The sequence below is a fragment of the Caloenas nicobarica genome, chromosome 2 (assembly GCF_036013445.1).
Source record: "Caloenas nicobarica isolate bCalNic1 chromosome 2, bCalNic1.hap1, whole genome shotgun sequence".
NCBI lineage: Eukaryota > Metazoa > Chordata > Aves > Columbiformes > Columbidae > Caloenas > Caloenas nicobarica.
The window spans coordinates 63,948,157-63,971,154 of NC_088246.1; the positions used below are offsets into that span (position 1 = coordinate 63,948,157).

Below are 22,998 nucleotides of genomic sequence, written 5' to 3' on the forward strand. Positions count from 1 at the left end.
CTCATGTGCACCTGAAACCAATCCAAAAGAAATGCAGAAAGTTATTACAGTTAATACCAATAGAGATATTCTAGCATTCACATCACACTTATCTCAATTCAAAGCACTAGCTGTATTTAAAAGATCCAAAAGTTTAAAATAAACAGATGCTTACCTCCAAGATGTTGGAATGAATTGTGAAAGCAGAGAGGAGATTATGACAGAACAAGTGTACGTTCTTCTGGAAATCTGTGACTTCAGATCAACAGCTACTGAAGGAAGGTACCAAGCCAGTGCTGGGAAAGATTCTCGCAATTTTGGAGATGTCTAACATAACTTCAGTGACTGAACTAAGGAAGCAGCTAGAATTACTGAACTACTAAGTGAAAATTTCTGCCAATTTAGCCTGTCTCCTACATCTGGTGCAAAGTCTATCAGGGCACAGGACCCGCTGTATGCCAGGATGAAACTGAAGCAGTCCTTAGGTGAGTCCAGTTGGACAACGTTGCTGTGACCAGATACCACTGAATAGTCAATAGCATTTAATAACCTCAAAATACCTTATAAGCTTTTCCTTAAAAACAAATAAAAAAACAGAAAAAGCCTCGCCATGTAAAAAGCCATACCAAGTATCAGAAACCTTCTTGAAGATCAATACAAACTCCCTCTAAATGGATCTTATTTTCATTCTCTGTAAGGTCCCAACTCTTCAACTTTTGAACACAAACCGCTAAATATGTGCTGTCCTCTTGACTTCTGCTTTGTACAAAGAGTGCTTTCTTTTCCATTTCCAAACACAAATTACTGCATTCTTACATTAGCAATACCTAGCAGCTCTTAGTTACTTATATTAAGAGAATAAGGCTTCTCATATTTTTTTCCCTGAATTACTATCTCAGTTCTGAAGCTGATGTTTGCTTCAAAGCCACTGATTTTACCAGCTGAACCAAAGTCATCAAGTATTGCTCTGAAATGTCATTTGCTGACAATATGGTATTTTGGTGCAATAAGGATATTCAATGAAATAATACCCATTCTCACAACATTTGGCACAGGAGGGTAAGTTTTTTAAATTGTGGCCAGTTAATGGTGCAATTACTATTAGAATTCTCTGCTCTTATTGTAGTGAATATGTCATAAGATTGTCTTACCTACCAGATTCTTATTTCTCGTCTATTTGCAATATAAAAATCTTTTGAATGAGGATTGTTGATGAATTTCCATGGGAGCCAATTCAACATCTGGTCTCTCACATGCCACTAGTACTGCCTGTAGGGTAGATTGCTGTTCATAAGCAAGTAAGTATATCCTCATAGGTTATAAAGCAAAACTGCAAACTGACTCTTGCAGGAAAATAGAATGACATAAAACCAATAGATTAAGACAAAGCCATGTACATATACACTGCTAAGGTCTATGTCGTGCACAGCATATACCAGCCTGTGCAGCTCTGCTGTAGAAATCCCCCATAACAAGCAACAGGCAAACATCTTTGCAGGGTTAAATGCTCATCATTTTTATCACAAAACCTCTGTATTATGTATGTTTATACAAGTAGTTAATTTTAAACTAGCTTAAGTACTTGATGCATGTATCTATAGTTAACTTCTCACAGTAAGGATAGCAAAACCAGGAGGAGCTCAATAGCAACTGGTTCGAGCTAATGCTCTGCTTCAATTACTAAAGAAAGTCTGATAGGGTAGAAAATAACCACAGCAAGCTTTATGCACTGCTGAACACGTTATCCTACACCTACCTAAGTCAACAAAGCCCTGAGAGACCACAGCTACAAAAACTAATGTATTTTTGTGCCTTTCTACCCTGCAGCAGAGGTAGGGTGTCCACCACCCTTTTGAGACATCAGAAGTCAAATCCTCTCACTCTTCATAACTCCAAAAAGCCTCATAGATTTTCAAGCAGAGCTCGATGAAGATGACAAGCAGAAATGCTGGCCAGAATTCTGAGTACGCACAAATCAGGCAAACTTTGAGTGCTTCATTTTCTTAAAAAACAGTATATGACAATTAACAACACTGTTGAGAGGTCAGTCAATATTATAACTCCTTTAACATTATCACGTATGTTGGAGAAGCTGTGTTGTTCAGCAAATTACTTCTTCCAAGATTAAGAGATTACACTTGCAGCAAACACAGGAAACTAATCAACACTTAGGATAAGTCATTTGGATAACTGTCTCCAGAAAGCACATCTTGTCATCTTCTTCATCTCAAGCAGAGTTGAAACACTTGCAAAAAGTGCAAATGTCATGGTAGATAACATGCAGTCAGTGTCCCTAACATTAAAGAAGTCTAGTTCTCTATGGGTAGCCCTTAAGTCTGAGAGGTCTTACGTACCCTTACTGTTTACCTCAGGTGACCGTCACTTCACTGTCCATCTGCACTATGCCTTTCACAATGCTTAAAGACATAGAACTAAAACTTAAGGAAGCCAATGACTGGGTGGCACAGTGCAGCATCTACCAGGGGGGTAAAATGAACAATCTCCCAAGCATGCATGAGACACTGTACTGTTGTTCACAAAACACAGGACTAAATCAAAAAATGAATTATTAAAATCAGACCAACTGTTCAAAATGGCCAATGTTGGTTAAAGTTGCAGTTAGCTAGATTTGCAGCTCAAACTCAAAACCAAGCCGTTAGCTTAATGAGTAGAGTTCAACTTATCAGTACAGCAGCAAAACAAACAGCTTCTGTAACTGACTCCTCAGTATCTATAGCTTTCTTCATCAGGCTAGATGAAACCCAACAGGCCACAGTCTGCCTAAAAATTTAAAAAAAATTAAACATTTAAAAGTTTAAAAAAAAAGGAAAAAAAAATATCAAGCTAGTTCTGCGCATTTTAGTTCAACAGCTTTCCCAGCTATGCCATCCACCCATACACTTCAGCATGATGTAAAGCTTTCCTATTACTCTCATGTGAGGTGAAGTGATGAAAGCAAAGCAAGCTGTCTGAAAGAGGAAACCACACTTTCAGCTTTTCTGTAAAAGTAAGGAAATAATTTTTACTTCTTTTTACTGCAAAAGCTTAGAACACAATCATGCTATTTGTGCTGTCTTAATAAAGAATGAGCTGCTGAAACACATGGTAAATGTATTGGTCCTCTCAATTAATTACTAAACTGAATACTCTTCACTGTTCATTTTAAACCAGTACCAGGACCTACTGGGAGCAAAAACCGTTTAATCAGATTATAGTCGTTACTCTCAGACTTACATTCACATCACTCATTATCTTTAACTATTAGCATTAAAAAAAGTCCTAAACTCAAATCACAGACAGTTCATAACAATTTTTCTCTGACACGTATTTCCAATACAATGCTTGAAAAATATCAAAATTCTTTATTTTTATATATACACAAGAATATAATCTAATAGATATACATTTTCTTTCATCACAGTTACCTTTCAGTACCTTGTCCTATTGTTTTCTTATATTTGAAACCTCTCAACTTAAAAAGCACTTTAGATGAAAAAGTAAGACCCCATAAATGTCAAGTCACTCACTTTTTCTTTCTTTGTCTATCTATAGGCTCTTTTAAGAATACCAACTCACCTGTTCATTTCTTTTGCAAAATAAACAAAAACAACAAACCACCCACACAAAACACTAAAAAACTTCTCCCTAGACACCCTCTTGTAGAGCTGTAAACACTAACCAATGCATACTGTTAGCAAACCTGCGAAACCTTGCATTGACACCATGCCAAATGAGAACAGTATGCAACATGCTATTTAACACACAAAAACACAGTGATATCCACTTGGAATACAAGTGCCCCAGGCATCTATTTCCATACAGCCTTCATCACAGGAATAAAATGTAAACAGTAACCTTTCTTCCAAAGTTAAGCTACCTGTTTCAAATTGAGACATAGGAAGACTAAGCATAAGGAGTATCAAAATAGGGTTCACCATGTTCCCCTAGTGCCAGAAGCTAGCTTGGCAGGCAGCAGTATATGTACACGGAAGCAACTGGACAAGATGATCGACAGTGTGGTCACCACTTTTCATTCGCCCCACACCACAGAGCCTCGCTCTTCCAAAAATGAACACACAACACCTTTGTGTGAAATACAGACTGCACGTGATGATGAGTAAGCGCTGCCTGCCCTCTCCTCTATGATCCTTGTGTCAGTAGCCTCTTGTATTACTTCCACACTTCTCTGGGTCAGATAAACTCTCCATTCTCAGCACTGTCAGTTCCATTCAGAAGCTTAACAAACACTACCCCACACTGAATAACAAATACCTCAGATACGAAGATGATAAATCCAGGGTTAATTGGTACTGAACTGGGAAGCACAATTAGCGTATCTGGAGATCTTGTATAACCGAGTTAGATTCCAAACAATAAGCACAGACCTGTTTTTGTTTTCTCATACTGATTTTTTGGTTGTGGTGTAATGAACTACACTATCATGCTATAGTATCACTGTGTATTTGTTGTTAGCTGAAAGAAAAACAACTTATCCTTGTACATACTTTTTAAATTATATAAAAGCTACCAGTCACGTCCTTTACATAGCATAAAAAAAACCACAGCCACTGACAGCACAGCAACTGCTCCTCTCATCAGCTTACTTTCTTTTCTTGAACAATATTTGCAACTGAGGGGTACAGAATAAAGACCCAAGACAACTGGGCAATGAAGCAAGTGCTGTCATGTGCCATGAGAGTCACAGCCCAGTATCAAAGATCACTACTGTTCTGCAGCTGCTGGGGCCCATGATCACAAATGGCACTAAGTGGTACAATGCTCTGCTGTATCAGCAGAGACAAGGAGATGAACAGGTCTATAGCACTAACTCTGTCTTACCAGATGATGAAAGAAAAAAATTGGATTTCAATTATATTTCTTCAGCTTAGCATGCACACAGACACACAGAGACACAAGAAAACAATAAGCAACTGCAATAAAGCCAGAAAGTAGTAAGTAACACCACTTTAATTAATCAGGGTGATGACTTTCAAAGAAGTGGTTCCTGGTAATACCACTTGGGTATTAACACTGCAAGTCATAACTCATATATAGTATCTAAAACTTCTAATCAACTAGTAGTCTGGCTAGAGCTAGACCAAAACACAGGAAGAAGGTGCGTTGTATATGACATTGCTCCCAGAAACAATTTCAAATCAATAACTTAAACCTGCCTGGCCCAGATCTAACTCCATCGAGATAAGACCATGCAGTGCCCAACCTTTAGGGGCAGATCAGGTGTTGCACACTCGGTCTTGACAAGTGACCCTTTCTCTTCCTCCTCTGTAGTATTAGCCCCAGACTCCAGCTACCAAGCATTTCAAGACTCCAGGCAACTACAAACATGGGATCTAGTAGCCTGATCAACACAGCTTTCCACAAAGTTGAAAACAATATGCCAAGACTTCTCTGAGGAAAAGTTTTACATTGCTGTTGGTGATGAAGACAAAACAGGACAGGGAGGATAGTACAGACACATGGGTTTTGTTTATTTGTTAGCTTTTTGTTTGGTTGGGGCTTTTTGTGTTTTTCTGGTTGGTTGGTTGGTTGGTTTTTAAGCTGGGGTGTTGGTGAATCCTTCTGCAGCTTAATGTTACAACCAGTCTTTAATGAGACGTGTTCTGATTCAGCTGTAAAATAGTCCTCTTAAATTTCTAGAAAATGAGAAGAACACAAGAATGCAGATCTCCCAAGTACACTCATTATCTTCAAAAAACAAAAAAGTTGAAGGAAGATGAAAAACTGATCAAATGCAACATGCTTCCATTTACCAGCATCACACCCTAAGCAGACCACTTCTTAATTCTTTTGGTAGCTTTATACGCACAGGCAGATTAAACAACTTAATTACGACACTTATGGTATATTAGCTTTCTTCACAAGATGGAGGGTTTCTAGCTCATGTCCTTATTTTAGGAGTCAAACATGCACTTTGTTCCTATAACATTTCTGCTCTAACTTCAGAACACCAAGCTAATTTCTATTGTCTATACAGGAACATAAAGAATGATACATATTTTTTTTTCCTGCCATGGCCATCATATACCATAAGCAGCCCCCAACCATCTTGGTGGCCCTGCACTGGGCTTGCTCCAGTGTAGAACTCTCTTTCTTGCACAGAGAAGCCCCAGACTGGGCACAGCACTCCAGATACAGTCTCACAAGTGCCAAACATAAGGGAAGCGTCACTTCCCCAAACCTGCTGGCCACACATTTATTTACTCATGCAGCCCATGCTGCCATAACTCACTCACTGCAAGGGCTGCTGCTGACCTACATTCACGAGTCAGTTGCCCATCACAACCTCCAGAGCTGCTTCCTACACTGTCAGCCTGCTATCCAGCCCATAGCTCACTAATCTGGTGATGATGCAACTGGGGCCAAGGCCTTGCCACAATCAATGTATACTATATCCCACTGCCCACGGTATCAGTCAACTTACCATAGAAAGAAACCAAGGAGGTTGATCAGGCATGACTTGCCCTTGGCAAATCCACACTGGCTGCTCCAAAGCACCTGCTCGTCCTTTGTGTGTTGAGAAAGGCCTTCCAAGTGGAGTTAATTCACAGCCTCCATGGCTGAGGTTGTGCTGATTGGCCTGTAGGTAACTGCATCCTCCTTCTTGCCCTTCTTGAGGATGTATGTGACGTCTGCCTTTTCCTAGTCACTGGGAACCTCCCCCAGCTGCCACAGCCATTTGAAGATGATGCATCCTACCTGGTCCCAAGGACTTGCGCATGTCTAATTGGCTCAGGTCATTCTTTACTCTTTCCTCCTCTACTGTGGGTTCTGCTTCATGCCCACAGACTCTGCTGGCAGGCTCAGGGACTGGGGAGCACTAAGGGCAACTACTGGTTGAAAAGGGAGGCAAGAAAATTACTTGAGGATCTCTGCCTTTTCCCTGTCCCTTGTCACTAGGTCCCCTGCCACATCAAGTAGTCAGCCCACCTTTTGCTACCAGTGTACTTAGAGAAATCTCTCACATTGGTCTTCATCTCCCTCCCAGATTTTGCATAGTTGCTCTTATAAACAAAAACCAGGTGATTTTAAAGTATGGTGCAATAAGGCTGACTTGCCAAAAAAAACAAAAAAGGAATAAAAAACCCTCTAAAAACCCACAAGACAAGATCTTGTATCAGAGTCTTACTTCTACTCTAAACCAGTACAAGTTTTTGTAGTCTATAAGCAGTATATGCCACGACGTGTAGGAAATACCAAGCTAACTGCAATATAGTACAGTGTATGATATCACGCGGCATTCTGTATTAGCTGGGAAATGAATAGCCCACCACCATATCTATAGGTTTTCATGTGATGTCTACTCACATGATGATGTTTTTAAAATCATAATGAGCATATATCATTTGGGGTACAGAACTTAATCCATTTTACATGCACAGAACAAATCTGCATAATAGCAAGTGAATCTAAATACATCTTCTCATAAATGATCACTTTTTTAGAATTTATGCCTCTTGGTAGAAGGGGGAGAACATTTGCTTTTTTTTTTTTCATATCTCAAGGATAAAGTGCAAAAGGCAACATTACATTTGGATTCCTGGACAGGAAATTGAATCTTAATTTCAATTAAAATACAGTGCAGATGATGTGGTAAAGAATACTTGATGATACAACACTTGATACATTCAGATGTACATGCATGAATACTTGATGATACATACAGATGATGTGGTAAAGAATAATTGTGAAGTAGTACAGTTATAGAGAGAAACGTAGGAAAGTTTCTGTTGTAACTTTCCTACATTTCTGTCTATAACTGTACTGCTTCATGATTTGCCTGGGAAAGAATTTTTAGCACAGATTATGCTCCACATGCCATTCTGTATCCACTTAAAACTTGTTTTCTGACACAGATATATTAAAGTATACAAGTTAACTGTTATAGCTACTTCGAGCATAAAGTATGATTATGCAAATCAGATTATGTGTCACCATTAAAAGAATTTCTCCAGTAGGGAAGTAAAACACAACTTACAACGACTTCGTGCTCGATTTATATAGAAAGACCACTCCATACCTATTTAGATATTTTTAAAAATTAGGAGAGGCTTCAGTAAAATCTCTGTTAAATACAAGTTGTTTCAGAGAAACCTCAAGGAGATATATTTGTTTTAAATGAGTGTAAGTGTCAAAGTTTTACTCCTTTCACATATATTCAGAAAGCAAGAAGTATCGTAATTGTTCAATAAAAAGGACAATAATTATATTAGAGTTGACAAATGGGGAAATCCCATTCTTGCCAACAGTTATCTTGCCAGCTGCTTAAAGCAAACATTATCCATTTTAATTCTTCCACAGTCCTGCAGCAATGGTGAACTACTGCTGAATTAAGACCCAGCTCATCTCAGGTGGAAGCAGCCCTGCAGAGACCTGACTGATCCAGACTGTGGGAACCAGGCTGAACAGCTGACTGTGCAAGATGTACTAAGGATAGAGCATGGGCAGGACTGCTGAGAAGTCAGGGCACAGTAAAGTGTGTTGTGAAGATTCTCCATGGGAACAAAACCTTCCTTTCTCAAAAAAATGGAGAAGAGTTTTCTGGCCTTTAGAACACACGGCTTCCTCAGCAACAAGAAAACATGTCAAAGCAACGTAAGAAACTATTAATGGAATTTGAGAGGACAATTATGCTTTCACTTGATCTTTTACCAAAAATATTTTAGAGAATAGGGAGTAAGGTATATTTACAAGGCTTCTGTAGATTAACTAGTCTTCAATAACAATCCGGTATAGAACCACAGAAACTTGTTTAAAATTTAACACATAGTAACATCAAAACAAACAAATGTTTCCATGGAGACAACTACCTAAATAAATGCTTACAATGGATCCAGGGCCTGACGTCACCCAGGCCTGCCTGCAACCATAGTAACATGCCAGTGTAAACAGAAATATTTTTATTTTTCTATCTAATAATGTCATAGAATTAGCAGTTTTATGGCAGTGCTTAAACCATATTCTTGCAGTGTTTAGTGGTAACACTTCTAAAATAAGAACAGAGGTATTTATATCAGGGCTATTACTATTACCATATTAACTACATACAACAAGTGGAGAATGTGTATGGCATAGCTAACATATCCAGTTTCCCGGAGCAGTTGTTGACCCCAATAAACAAAGAAATTTAAGTTCTTAAGGCAACATTCCAGAATGCTGGTCAGAGATCAGTAACATCTATTCTACTTGGGTATTCTGCTTTCCTTAATACAAAAACTCTGAAGTTCTGAGACTGTTGTGTCTCACTGTTTTACTGGATTAAGAAGAACGCAGTCACATGTTGCTTTTCATACCAGATGCAGAACACTTCTGTGCCCTTCTCCTGTGTCACCAATGAGCTTGCTTTCTCCAAGGCAACAAGATTCACTGAACTGCACTCTGCAAGCACAATATAAGATACACAGCCTACAAAATTTTACAACTCTGGAAGAGTAACATAAAAGAAACGGCCAGTTTATGAGGAAAATTTCCAAGAAGGAAGACAATTGTTTCGGCTACTAAAAAGATACCCATGGAATTCCAATTCTCATGAAAACCATCCATTTTCAAGTGCTACTGCATGTCTGCAAGTCGTATGTCTCAAAATTCAGTAGACTCAGACTCCCTTATCACTCTTAATTTGCACAATATAAAGATGTCTATAAAAGGTTCAGAGAGTATGTGAAAAATGAATGCTTTGAATTATCTAATATTACTAAGATATTTATACTAAAACCTTACATTTTAGCAAAAGTCTGAGCTAGAAGGAGATTGAAGTTGTTATCATTGCAAAAATGGTGAAATACTGGGTTTGGTCCTGTCATAAAAATTTCACATACAGTAATTTATGAAATTTTTCCTTCTCATAGAATGTGACTGTGACTTTAGGGCCAGTTAAAAAAATTTACTAACTATTTTCAGGTTTTTTGTTTGTTTGGTTGGTTTTTTAAAAAAACACAAACACAAACAAAAAAACCCCCGAACACTATATAAGCAGGTTTTTCAGATAAGGCATTGCTTCATTTTTGCCATTTAAAGAGAAAAAGTTATCTTGATACCAATTAGCAAACAAGATTTTTACATAACTTAATGCAAGGAGGTAGCTTTGAAATGGAAGTTTATCCTGTAACCATAGTGTTACCGTAGTATGCAGTCCCACAAACACATGAAGAAGAGAGTCCAACTTCTCAAGTTTTGTCTGTGAAACTATAATATACAATAGGGAAAGCTTACTACATAACTGCATTTGCAGTTATGTACACTTTTGTTGGTTTTGCTGCATTTTTCATAGATTTCTTCCAATAAGATATTGTAAAACTTCCTAATCCATTCCTCACAATTTCTTTTGCTTTTCCAGGTACAACATGCATAGAAAGATAACAATATCATGCAAGATTGTCTTTGTTGTATATTTTTATAACCTAAAAAAAAAAATTACTTTTCTGCCTTTATAGAAATGGCAGTCTATCCTAACTGCATTAGTGCAATCCAAATATTTAGCATAAACATAGGTGGTTTTTCCTCTGATGTCCAGGGATGCAACTTATATTCATACACATGGCTACTCTTACAAGTGGGCTTTGGCTTTTTATTTCAAGTAATTCCATTGCAAAATTCGTTACTGCTTAATTTCATGTATTTTCTGAGCTGAAAATAGAAAGGTTTTAAAAATAGAAAAAAAGGAGGCAGAAAAATACATCATTAAACAAATTTTTAAACACACAACAGTTTATATGACAATCCACCAAATTGGAAAGATTTGCGAGACCCTTAAGAACATACAAATTACTGTTAAATAAAAATACTGGGGGGAGATCACCCAATTTACATCTTTTCTAACCAAACATGCAATTCTATCAATCTTTCTTTCATGTCTACTACCGTGGATTCTTTGGATTAGACCAATTCTTCTTATCCTGACAAACATCTCTTCTTATATTTGGGTGTGTTCCCTGGCCAGACTACAACTGCCAAGATCCATCAGCCCCATCTCACTGAACCACTATGGCTGACCCTAAGAACCCCAGGCCAAAGTCCATGTTGTGAGATGCAGTCTAGCTGAAGAACATAAAAGCAACAGTGGAGTACAGAGCCTTCTGATACCTATATGCATAACTCTTATTGAGGCATGGAAGCAGTACTTGGCACTTTCTGAGGAACTGTAGATTCTTTTATAGTGTTTAATGTTTTTCATTCAACACAGATGGGGAAAAACTTGGCTTGACAAAAAGCCTCGTGCTCTGCTGGGAAAAAGCTGCTTATAACACAGAAATGAGTAAGATTATATTTTGTGAGTATGCCTATTTTGATGCATCACCCAATCTATCATTATCCTTTAGCTGAGGGTTAAACATGAAGCAAAAGAGAAAGCAAGGAAAAGCAGTTGTCTGAACACGCTTGGGAAACCCTGCATACTCAGCCTATGCATAAGCCTCCTAAGTTACAGCATATTGCTAATACTTGAGTAACTACAGCCATTAAATCTTCTCTTGTTAAAACTTAAAATACTATAGATGAAATAAACGTGATCTAGACTAAAAAGAATTGCTGACATATGCTCTCAAGAATAAATACTTAAGAAAATGCGGAAGTCTACCTAAGTATATCTACCAAAAGCATGCACATGAAAAACAGACCTTCCTAATAAAGATAGCAAATCTCAGCTATAGTAAGTTTCCCCATCTGCCATTTAAGCCATATCAATTTAAAAATAAAATAACTTTAAAAGAGAAGAATATATAAAACATATTATATGTACAGTATAGGTAAGCAAGTAACTAATAAACAATTAAGATAAAAATGCCTTTGCATTTGATGCATTTAACTTCTAAACTATTAAATACTAGATAGAGAGAAGAAAAGATGGTATGCTTCTTCCAAGAGAAATGACGACACTTCATAGCGGTCACGGAAGAAAGGTCTGAGAAACTGCTGAACAGGCACTTCCCCATAGAGGCAAACACAAGAATCCCCTAGCTGAGCTGAGAATGCTGAACAATCACAAGGGGATATGTTGACATTCCCTTTGAGCCTCAGGTCCCTGCCACATCAAAACTCATGCCTGCACAACAGGACCGGATTCATTCTACCTCAGCAGGCACCAAAACTGATACTTCTTTATAGCTGCTAATGTTGCACAATTGTTTATGCCATATAATGGGGTTGTTCTATCACTAACTTGCCCAGATACTGACATGAGAAAGTAGCTCTAAGATTTATTATTATTTCCTGTGATGATAAATACAGGGAAATTTTTAAGCTGATGAAAGCCAAAGAAAATTTGAAAATAAATGCCAGCATTGTCTATCATAGATCAAGAAAGAAACAAACAACCCTATACCCTAAACATCCATTTCAAATAAGCTAGTTCACTGACAATATACCTAACTCTAGCAACACAACTTCCAAAAAATAAAAGTAGGGACTCAAAAAGAAATTGGACTGATACAAAAACAAGAGGGCTGAAGTGTGCGTACATAGTGTTTTCAATTGTCTAGATAAGATCTCTGAGGCGAAAAGAAACAAAGAAAAAGAAATCAAATAAGTAATATCATTCTAACTATGTGTATTACACTGGACAGCCTTTCAAGATCAAGGGCCGTTTCTTCTCTGCCTTTCTATGCTTTGATGCACTCTAAATGGCCAGTGCTTTTAGCAAATTTTCTCAGCTATCCTTGTAACAACTCAAGTTTGCATGTCCTCCCCAACATTACACCACAATAGTTGAGAGCATAAGACAAACATTCCTACAAGCTACAAGTACAATTAAGGGACCTTCCTTAACGCATGTCTCTCAACACAATGAGGTGTGAGACAATTTAAACAGTTACTGTGGTAATGAAAAGTAGAAAAGACAAGGCTATCAGATCAGATACCAGGGGAGGGAGAAGGTGAAAGTGACCCAATGCTACACACAATGCAAGAACAAAAAAATTATTTGGGGCTTCATACAGAATATGCCAGAACATTTGAATGTCTTCCCTTGGATTTGACAAGTTTCTGGATCAAGCCTGCCTACATTTCCAATCTGGGGAGAAAGTTTCACTAAAGCTCCAGTCTGATCACAACTAGGACCACTGAGATAATCCTAACCAATTAATTACAGCCATAGGTCTGCATCACAAATTCACCATCTGTTTGGCACAGCCCTGCACTCTAAACTTGAGTAGGTGGTGTGCTGGACATCAGGACTGTTGTTAGAATAATGGCTTTTAGTACATATCCCACCTTAACCTCAGTCCTCTGTGGCTGAATTTTGGCAAGATATAAAACTACATCCTGACTTCACTAGATATCCTTCAGGAAACATTCACATCATTTACTGCAGTCCAAAAGAAGTGGTTTTTTGACTACCCTGCATTTGTCTTGATCACATCATACGTCTTTGTATGGCATAACACCTGTGACACAACTCAGTTTAAGATAGCATGACAGAAGCTGAAAGCTGTATCTTCAGACAAAGCATCACAGTATAAGGAAAAAGAAAAAGATCAACCGTGACAAAGACATATAGTGCCTCACAACATCTGTAAGCAACAGAAGATAAATTTAGATGATATCTATAAAATATGTTGGGGAGACAAGGAAATAATGTCAGAAATAAACTTACTTGATTTTACTGAAGACAATGTCAACATCTGTGACTGTCACATTCTTCCCATCTATCACATGACAGTCCTTACATAGCTTTGACCAGTTCTTCCCATGCATTTCTTTTCCTGTGGCTCTTGTATCACCATGGATGGCAAATTTTCTAAAGGCCTCTTCCAGAGCACTTATTTCTCCTGCCATAGCTCCCTCATGGGAGCTGTTTGAATCGTAAGATAATCGTTTTGCTGCTCGGTCCTTTGCTGGGTCTGAAGGAGACTTTGGAGGAGTCTTATTCACAGGTTTGGTTGACTTTGCTTTATTGTCAGCCATTGTGCTACAAAGAAGAGAAGAGTAATCTCATTACATTAACTTGCACTAGTTTACTTACAGGCTACAGTCTCTGTCATAACATATAAAGAATAGGTAGTCTACGAAGTTAGCAAGAACTCAGTGCCCTCCACTATCAAAACAGTCAACACATAGAACTATGTAACTCTGCCAATCTAGAAAAAAAAATCTAGCATATTAAAAAAAAAAAGGTCAAGGAAGGAACATTCCAAAATAGGGCACAAACCTAATTGCACTGTCATTACATCAGCCTATAAGAGAAGACTTGGTATTTGTTCCTTTTTTTTAATGGCAATTGTCACTCTACTGACTTGAATAAAAGCATGCCATTTGCATTGTGGGCATTACTATCTACTTTTATTTCTAAAGGAAAAGTAAAGAGACCTTTATTATTTTATTTTAATTGAAAAAATGAATATTTTGAAAGTGCAGTGAAGTATTAATGTTATAACACTAAAGTTATATAATGTAGGGGATAACAAGTAAGGAAGCCTCAGAAATGCTTAGATAAGTCTCTATAGTTAACAAAACCATTTATTTCTCAAGTTTATGTTCAAAGAACTGTAGCTGTAGAATTCATTTGGAATGAACAAATTGATGATACAGAAGCACTGAGAAGGGATGTCATTACTGCAGAGAACAACTTTCAGGTTACCCTATGTTCATGTAAAATAGGTTTGCCTTTTAAAAGAAACCTTAAATGGAGCAACAGAACACTAAAATTATTTCCAGGTGGCTTCATAAAGAAAAAAACCCTAATGTGTCAGAAGCATGCCATAGAAGCAATCAATCAGTCAAACAACCTTCCAAGAGATTTTTGGGGGTAGCCCTCTCTTGCTCTTAGCAATTCTGTGAAGAATCTATATTCAGTGTGAATATCCTTGAAAGATACAACAATTGAACAGTTTACAAACTATAAGCAAGAAAACATCTGTGTTGGTCTTGTCTCATCCAAAATTAGAAAAAATAACCACATGCCTACATTTTTAAGTATCTCCTGAACTAAAATCTTTCTTTAGTCAGTGTCACTACCTTGCTGATCAACTTTGCCTAATCCCATGTTACCCATAGCCAGAACTCAACTTTGCACAGCACACGTGCGTTTAAAAAAGCAAGTAGTGATTTCAAATCATAAGCTGAAACCCACACTTGAAAGGGTTATGATTTCCTGAATTGTGTGATTTTTAAAAAGGCTAAATTATTTTTTGTCCATGCTACTGTCTTTTACTGCCTTCAATATGATAGCTGTATCTATCGAAAACATTTTTTACTTACTTTCAGTTACTAATAAATTAGTTTCTAGACTTGGTATAGAAAAAATGCCTAAAGAACATATTTGGCCTTTAGAAAGATAGTTCACTTCTAGACTTAGTTCTCTCAGACATCAGTAAATGAACGTGGTATTGGGGTGTTTTAAGTAGTTCTGGGCCAGGGGGAACAGGACACGCTCTACAGAAAAGGCTTCGGCTTTGAATGGTGAAATCTGGTATGCAAAGCAGACTCATTTCAAAGAAATCCTCACCATCTAAAGCAGTCAAGGACAGATTAAAACTAGGGTTCTGCTGTGGTTGCCCAAAATTGTCATAGGTACGCCTTTTCTTATTGAACCATAGTTACAGTTTACTTGTTAAAATCCCATGTAATAGCATGAAATTTACTAAAAAGAAGCTACGTGGTTTATGAAAATACTGACCTACCCTTAACTTAAAATTTTGTTTCTCAACACTACAAACAACATGCTCTGAAGATAAATATATTAATTAATATACTATATGAGAAGGTAAAGAATTGCAGAACACAGGACATGAAATCAGATTTGTAATGGGTTCAGTATCTTTAACTTTATTAGTGATAAGAGATGAGGAGAGAGATCACGCCATGCTAAAGAAATAATCTTTCAATGAGAAATACAGAATAACCTCTTTGCCAAAAATTCAAGATCAAATGCAGTCTTGAGTCTTCCTCACTCTTTTTTTCCAGGATAAAGGTATCAGAAGGTACCTGCTAGCTTCTGCTTGAAGTAAAGGCTAACAGTAATTTGTGGACAGGCCACAGCAGGGTGACAGGTGGAAGTGACAAAATACAATGACTCCTCTAAAATACCAATTATTAAATTTGGTAAAACAAAATTAAGCTGCTATTCAAAAGCACGACCTGTGCAGATGCCCACTACAACAATTACAGCTAACCAAAGAAACACCTTTCATCACCATCCAAAAAGTCTAATATGCACACAGTTAGATACCACATTTCCAGAGCCAGCAGAGGGAAGGAAGATGGGACTAGCCAGCAATCCCAACCTCTCCAAATACTGCTAGCTCCAAGCTAGCAGGTCCACATCAACAAAAGCAGCCATACAAGACATTAAGAAAGAGGTATAAGCAGATGCTAGAGTTCAGAAGGCTTGTGAAAGAACAACTGTCCCAAAAAACTGGAATTCCAGAAATCAACTGAATATTTAGACAACTAGGTGTTGTGTTATGGTATGTTGTGGTATAGTCTGTGTCATGTTAGTATAACAAAAAACCCCCTGTTCTGGTCCCTTCTCTCACTCTGCAATAGATAATACAACACATTATATAGACAGAGATATTGGTGAAGACAGAAATTAAGCTAGGGATCAAACTGACTGAGGTCATGACTAACTCATGCTAAAATAGACCAAAAGTACAGATCTATGTTCTCAGCACATGCCTAATCCATTTGAAAAAAAGTTCTCTCATATCATCAAACTTTCTTTCAGCCAGAGACTACAATACATACTCATTTGCAGACAGACAGCTGAGAGAACTCCCCTAGATGAAGTCACATATTAACCTGGATTCTTGCAATAATAAGGAGACAAGCAGCTATTGTTTCTGTGAATTCCAGCTGTCAATTCTCTGTAGCTTCATGAATACTAGGTACATATAAATAAGCCCAAAGCCTCACTACAGACCAACTGTCAGCTCTACTGAAACATTTATATTAATTTATGCTTTCACTTATCTGCATCCTCTCCAGGTGTCAACATATTGGAGGAATTCTGGTACAGCATTGCTTTAGATTTGGGGGAATTGCTCTTAGAAGTAATTTGATTTCCAAGCACCAACAAGGAAGACCCAAAGACTTACTTAAACCCAGAGTATTTTTTCTTAACAATTTCAGCAGCTTAGGCAACTCTACAGAATACACATGTATCTGACATGGTCAGAATTCACTGCAGTACCCTCCCTGTCTCTGAGAACTAGTGCATGTCTAATCTGCTCAGGAAGTGCAGACAGCTTAGTATTTATAACAGAAGTTAGCAATGCTGCCATGTCACAGACAGGGAAACCAAAGCAGAGAGATGAAGAAACATTTCTTTTCTGCTGCCTAAGTTCAGAACATAATGAGGGCCCTGGGACCCATCCCATACTGTACACTGCTTTATTAGACCACATAAAGCAGGTATATGATTGTACAGAGTGCTCTGAAGAACCAACGTTCTGACTCTAGGGAGAAAATACAGTCTTACTAGCTGCAAATATATTAACACGGTTTACTATCTCCACACCAAAAAAGGTTAAAAAAAAAAAACCAAACACCAAACCAAAACACCACTATCAAAAGTGTGAATGTCTAGCTTTTTGGGTTATATCATTTACTTTCATCTGCTTTGTCTAGCTTGCCTCTAGGCTAGGAATATTCTCTCTGAATGTAAGCTGAATTCCTTTTATTTACAGCAAGTGTTAGAAAAACAGGGGTTTTTAGAATATTTACTAACCAAGAATTAGCTAAAATGAGGTCAAAAGTCCTGTGAACTAAGGAAAACTTTCAGTTCAAACTTTTTAACAGTAGAAAGAATTCAAGCATCAAGCAAGCCTCTGTTCAGGAGACTGCTGAACTTAGGGAAAAGCTTCAACAGCACAATGGCACAGCTACAATGCAATAATGCTCTTACTAACATCTACTATTTCCTGTAATCCTTGCCTTCGCATATGCCAATCATATTTATCATGTGCAACACCCAGCTCCAATGCAATTCACAACTCCACAGTTATGTTTACACTGACCATCAGGGTCATCCTCTAGCTAAAACCCAAAGTCCGCAGTGCAAATTCCTTATTTTGAGCCCGAAGACTGTAACTTGGATAAAGTAGACCTAAAATGAAATATCTGCTCAAGTTCTCAATTTTAGCCCTGATCCCTCCCTAAATTCTTAACCCCTTCTACCATATGCCTCAGAAAACTAAGAAGCAAAAATCTACAAATTCTGTCCTTGACTCCCTTCTGTTCTACGATTCCTTTTGCTATTGTTTTTACGCAAAGCCCAAGGTTCCGCTTTGCTTACAGTCACACCATAGAGCTTTTGTCACAAAGTAGAGTGGAGACGGTACCCTAAATATTCACCAAGATATAATCCAAAACACAGATTACCCAGACAGTCTTTCTGCAACCTCCTTGCCACTCAGCAATTCTATTGTACATTTTGTGTCCATGATCATAGAATCATGTTGGTTGGAAGAGACCCTCAGGATCATCGAGTCCAACCATAATTAACCCAACTCTAGCACTAAACCATGTCCGTAAGAACCTCATCTAAATGCCTTTTAAACACCTCCAGGGATGGTGACTTCACCACTTCCCTGGGCAGCCTATTCCAATGCCTGACAATCCCTTCCGTGAAGGATTTTTTCCTAATACCCAATCTAAACTCCCCTGGTGCAACTTGAGGCCATTTCCTCTTGTTCTATCGCTTGCTACTTGGGAGAAGAGACCAACAACCTCCATGCTACAACCTCCTTTCAGGTAGTTGCAAACAGCAATAAGGTCTCCCATAAGCCTCCTTTTCTCCAGGCTAAACAGCCCCAATTCCTTCATCTGCTCCTCATCGGACTTGTGCTCCAGGTCCCTCATCAGCTTCGTCACCCTCCTTTGAACTCTCTCTAGTGCCTCAATGTCTTTCTTATGATGAAGGGGCCAAAAGTAAGCACAGGATTTAAGGTGGGACCTCACCAGTGCCAAGTACAGTGGGACGATCACTTCCCTAGTCATGTTGGCCACACTACTCCTGATACAAGCCAGGATGCTGTTGGCCTTTTTGGACACCTGGGCACACTGCTGGCTTATATTCAGCCGGCAGTTGACTAACACCCCCAGATCCTTTTCTGCCAGGCAGCTTTCCAGCCACTCTTCCCCAAGCCTGTAGCGCTGCCTGGGGTGGTTGTGACCCAAGTGCAGGACACAACACTCAGCCTTGTTAAACCTCATACAATTGGCCTCAGCCCAATGATCCAGTTGGTCCAGATCCCTCTGTAGAGCCTTTCTACCCCCCAACAGATCAACACTCCCACCTAATTTGGTGTCATCTCTAAACTTACTAAGGATATATGCAATCCTCTCATCCAGATCATTGATAAAGAGATTAAACAGAACTGGCCCCAATACTGAGCCCTGGGGAACACCACTCATGATTGGCCACCAACTGGATTTGGCTCCATTCACCACAACACTTTGGGCCCAGCCACCCAGCCATTGCTTTATCCAATGAAAAGTTCTCCCATCCAGGCCATGAGCTGCCAGTTTCTCCAGGAGAATGCTGTGGGATATGGTGTCAAAGGCTTTACTGAAGTCTAAGTACACAACATCCACAGCTTTTCCCTCACCTACTAGCTGGGTTACCTTGTCGTAGGAGGAGATCAGGTTGGTCAAACAGGACCTTCCTTTCATGAAGTCATGTTGACTGGGCCTGATCTGGTAAGTGAGAAGGGAAAGTGGGTAATGCACAGCACAAACCCTACATTTATATGCAAAGATACTGTTCTACTATCTGCAAAATGTTACCAGCAGGTTAAACAAAAAAAAAAAAAATCTTTCAAGCACTCCATTTTTTGCGAGCTGTTAAGCCAAGTATGACTATGCAGGCTTTCCTTCCCTAGCTCATGGATGAATTTCATCCAGCTGATCTTCCTTACACCCTGACCTTCCAAAGTGGGGAAAATATAAGATTAATCTGCAAAAGCATCTATACATATATTTAGTTGCCTAAGAAAAATAGGATTCTACATTCAGCCAGATAGCACTTCTCATGTATGTGATCGCATTTGACATTTGAATGAATGCTCAAGAAAACAGTAGCCAGGAACCTACTGATTTTATGGAGAACTAGAAACACAGTAGGGGGAAAAAAGAAATATGGTAGACCCCTTGCAATGCAGTTAATACAGCCAGCAAGTTGAGATAAGTCTAGCATTACATAAAGATTTGAAAACTCATATGTTAACATTAACAATTTTACTTCTGTTTTAACCTCACAAAAAACCTATCCTATTTCTGTGCCGTTCTCTTACAAATGCATTGCCTTCAGCCTCTCCACACCTACATTCTCAGCTCCTCAGCCTAGCCAAACACCAGCCTTCCTTATTTCTTAGATGGTCTTAAACCTGAAAGGTCATTGTCTTTTAGAAAATAGGTATACTACAAAGAATTCTGTCCACAGGTAGTTATCTGTTTTTACCTTCCATTCTTCTGCTAATCCTTACTGCACATCAAGTGTTGGTAAGCATGCAAGTGCTTCAGGTATCATTTTTGTCAGATCTGTTTCTGCACTGTTGGTAAAACCTATCCACTGCCTCACAAATAGCTACCATCCAAAATTTCTTAAGACCCTACAGCCAGTTCAAGCAAAAAAGAAAGCCACTTTTCAATGAGCACAAGAAGTGCTATTTTTATGAGTGAATTGGATTCATAACATTATCAAACTGTGCAAGGCATTTTAATTTGTCTGACTGCATCTGTTTTATTTTAGTACTTGATCTATCTTCCCCACATTTTAAAAGTGTTACAGAATTGCCATTAAAGGGAATTCTCATTTATTTTCTGTCTGTAATTATTTATGCCAAATAAAAACAGCAGAGACAAAGCACAGCAGATGGAATCTTTTTCCCACATTTTTGCATAAACATCCAAGCTGAGGGAAGGGATAAACAGCTGGAGAAATCCAACATCCTCCTAATAAAATGCAAGGCTTTGAAGAATGCTCTTAAAGCTTCCCTTAAGCTTCCTTCACAGCTATCAGTAGGAATCAGAGTTAAGGCACATCTCTTCTGGGTTCTGCTCTGGGCTTATTTGTCCTCATGTGATGCTCAGGTGAATGAGAGGCATCCATTTTCCCTAGAACATAACACAGAAGGAAAATGAGCAGAGAACACCGCAGACCCATCAAAGCTAACACAACTTTATCTACGTTTAAACCCATCTTTACTTAAAGAAATCTAAATCCTTTCACAGGCTTTATGAGGAACTGCATGGCTGAAACGTGTATATTGTTAAGAGAAATCAAGCATCTAGCACTATGGAGAAGGGGAAAGTTGGGTAGATCACACAGCTACATTACAACCTTCAGCAGGACATACATAGAGTAACAAAAAAGGTGATTAATCAAGTTGTTCAATGTTTCTCCTCACCAAAACAGTCTTTCAGACTCTGATGAAGTTACACATGCCATTAAAGGAACAACCCTAGAAAACACATTATCAAGTAGAGAGATTATTTTGACTGCTGACAAATGGCTGTTGCTATTCTATTTCTAAAAACTATTGCTATCCACCTACGTAGTTACTGGTACAATATCACATATTTATATATAAAACTAAGTTTAGTTCTTAGTAAATTACATTTCTCTATTCCAAAGAACCACTTCATAAAGTATCACCTCTTTATATATGCATAAATGAAGCACCTATACACAGATACACGCACCTTTATCAGCAATAGTTCCATTAGAATATTTTTCCTCTAAAAGACACACGTTCACCTGACAACACTTAAAACTACACAACAACTCTTTATGTAACTAAATAACTCTTAACTAGCTCTACAATATACTGTAATCAAGGTTTCAACTATGAAAGCAAAAGCATAAATACAAGCATCCACCACACATTTAGGTACTGGTGAACTCTTACTATGCATTTTTTTCCATTATACTACTATCCCATTTGAAGATTCCACTTACTAATTATTTATTCTGAGCTCTGTTTGGCTGCTATCATCGGTAGATGAAGAAATAATCTGGACACATATTCTGCAATTAAACACACAGGCAAGGATACAAGACAGTGTCTAGAAGAGCCTTCACGGAAGTGCTGATTAAGGCACAACAAAAGAGGAGCCTCATCTGTTTAGATGAGGTATTTTTTTCATGGTCTATCAAAAAAAAGGACTTGGGAATCACAGAACCAAAAAGACTGGAAGACAACGGCTGCTCTCCGCAGTAGTTAGTCATACAATTAATTTACAGCTCCAAATAACATGCTAGGCCTATCATCACTTTATGATTAGTTGGGTACAGTTTCTCCAACTTGTAATATTACAATTGTGGAGTTTGCTTTGCCCCATTTCTTCATACACTATACAATGTCCCCTCCTGCCATCCCCACCCAGGGCAGACTACTAATCTGAACTTCCATAGAACCCTTTCCAAATACTTCTGCAAAGCCATGAGTAAGGAAGATTCATGCCATGAAATGAGATCAGAGATTGTACAGCAAGGAGATCATTTCAAACACCAATAAGAAAGGGGGTTTTGTGTACCACCTATAGAGGCTTAAAAGAATTCCACCAATGTAATTTGTCAAGTGACTGAAGTCACTTGAGTGAGGTACTGAAATACCTTTGTAGAAAAACTGCATCACATACTAAACAGCTCTTTATTATCAAAGATATAAAAAAACCTCAACAGCTGAAAATTCAGGTTATGCCAGTGCAAATTAGAAATAAGACTTCCTTAGGGAGAGACAATCAACCATTGGAAATACTAAAGGTAACTTCCAAGAACAGCTACAAATACTTTACATCCTGACTGAAGATACATTTAGTCAAGCATCTCTGAAAGACAGATTTTTATCAAATATATATTATTGGTCTCAGATAACTAACTGAAAGTAACTAATACATAAGTCAGATTAGATTGTCTAAAGATCCCTTATGTTCTTCAAGTCTACTGCTTCAGTTTTGTCTGAATAAAAAAATTAGCCTTTGAGATTTTTTTCAACTACACACAGCTCAGTACAAAATACTTGCCTTGCTAAATCATCAGTAAGTTCTTTCACACCTATAAGC

General features: G+C 38.2%; 1 protein-coding gene across 9 annotated transcripts in view; it reads right to left on the reverse strand.

Moving 5' to 3' along the window:
* The window catches only part of TPPP (tubulin polymerization promoting protein), a 109,296-nt gene that overhangs the window by 81,759 nt on the left and 4,539 nt on the right, over nucleotides 1-22,998 (reverse strand). For 8 of the 9 annotated variants that reach the window (XR_010605732.1, XR_010605729.1, XR_010605731.1 and 5 more), the window contains exon 2: nucleotides 13,586-13,900. Coding sequence is in view for 2 of the 9 variants with exons in the window: in XM_065627672.1 (XP_065483744.1) it covers nucleotides 13,586-13,896 (311 nt within the window). In the remaining 7 variants the exon portion in view is untranslated. Of the gene's footprint in view, nucleotides 1-13,585; nucleotides 13,901-19,557; nucleotides 19,709-22,998 lie in introns of those variants that run through there. The other variant, XM_065627673.1, reaches the window with a different exon arrangement.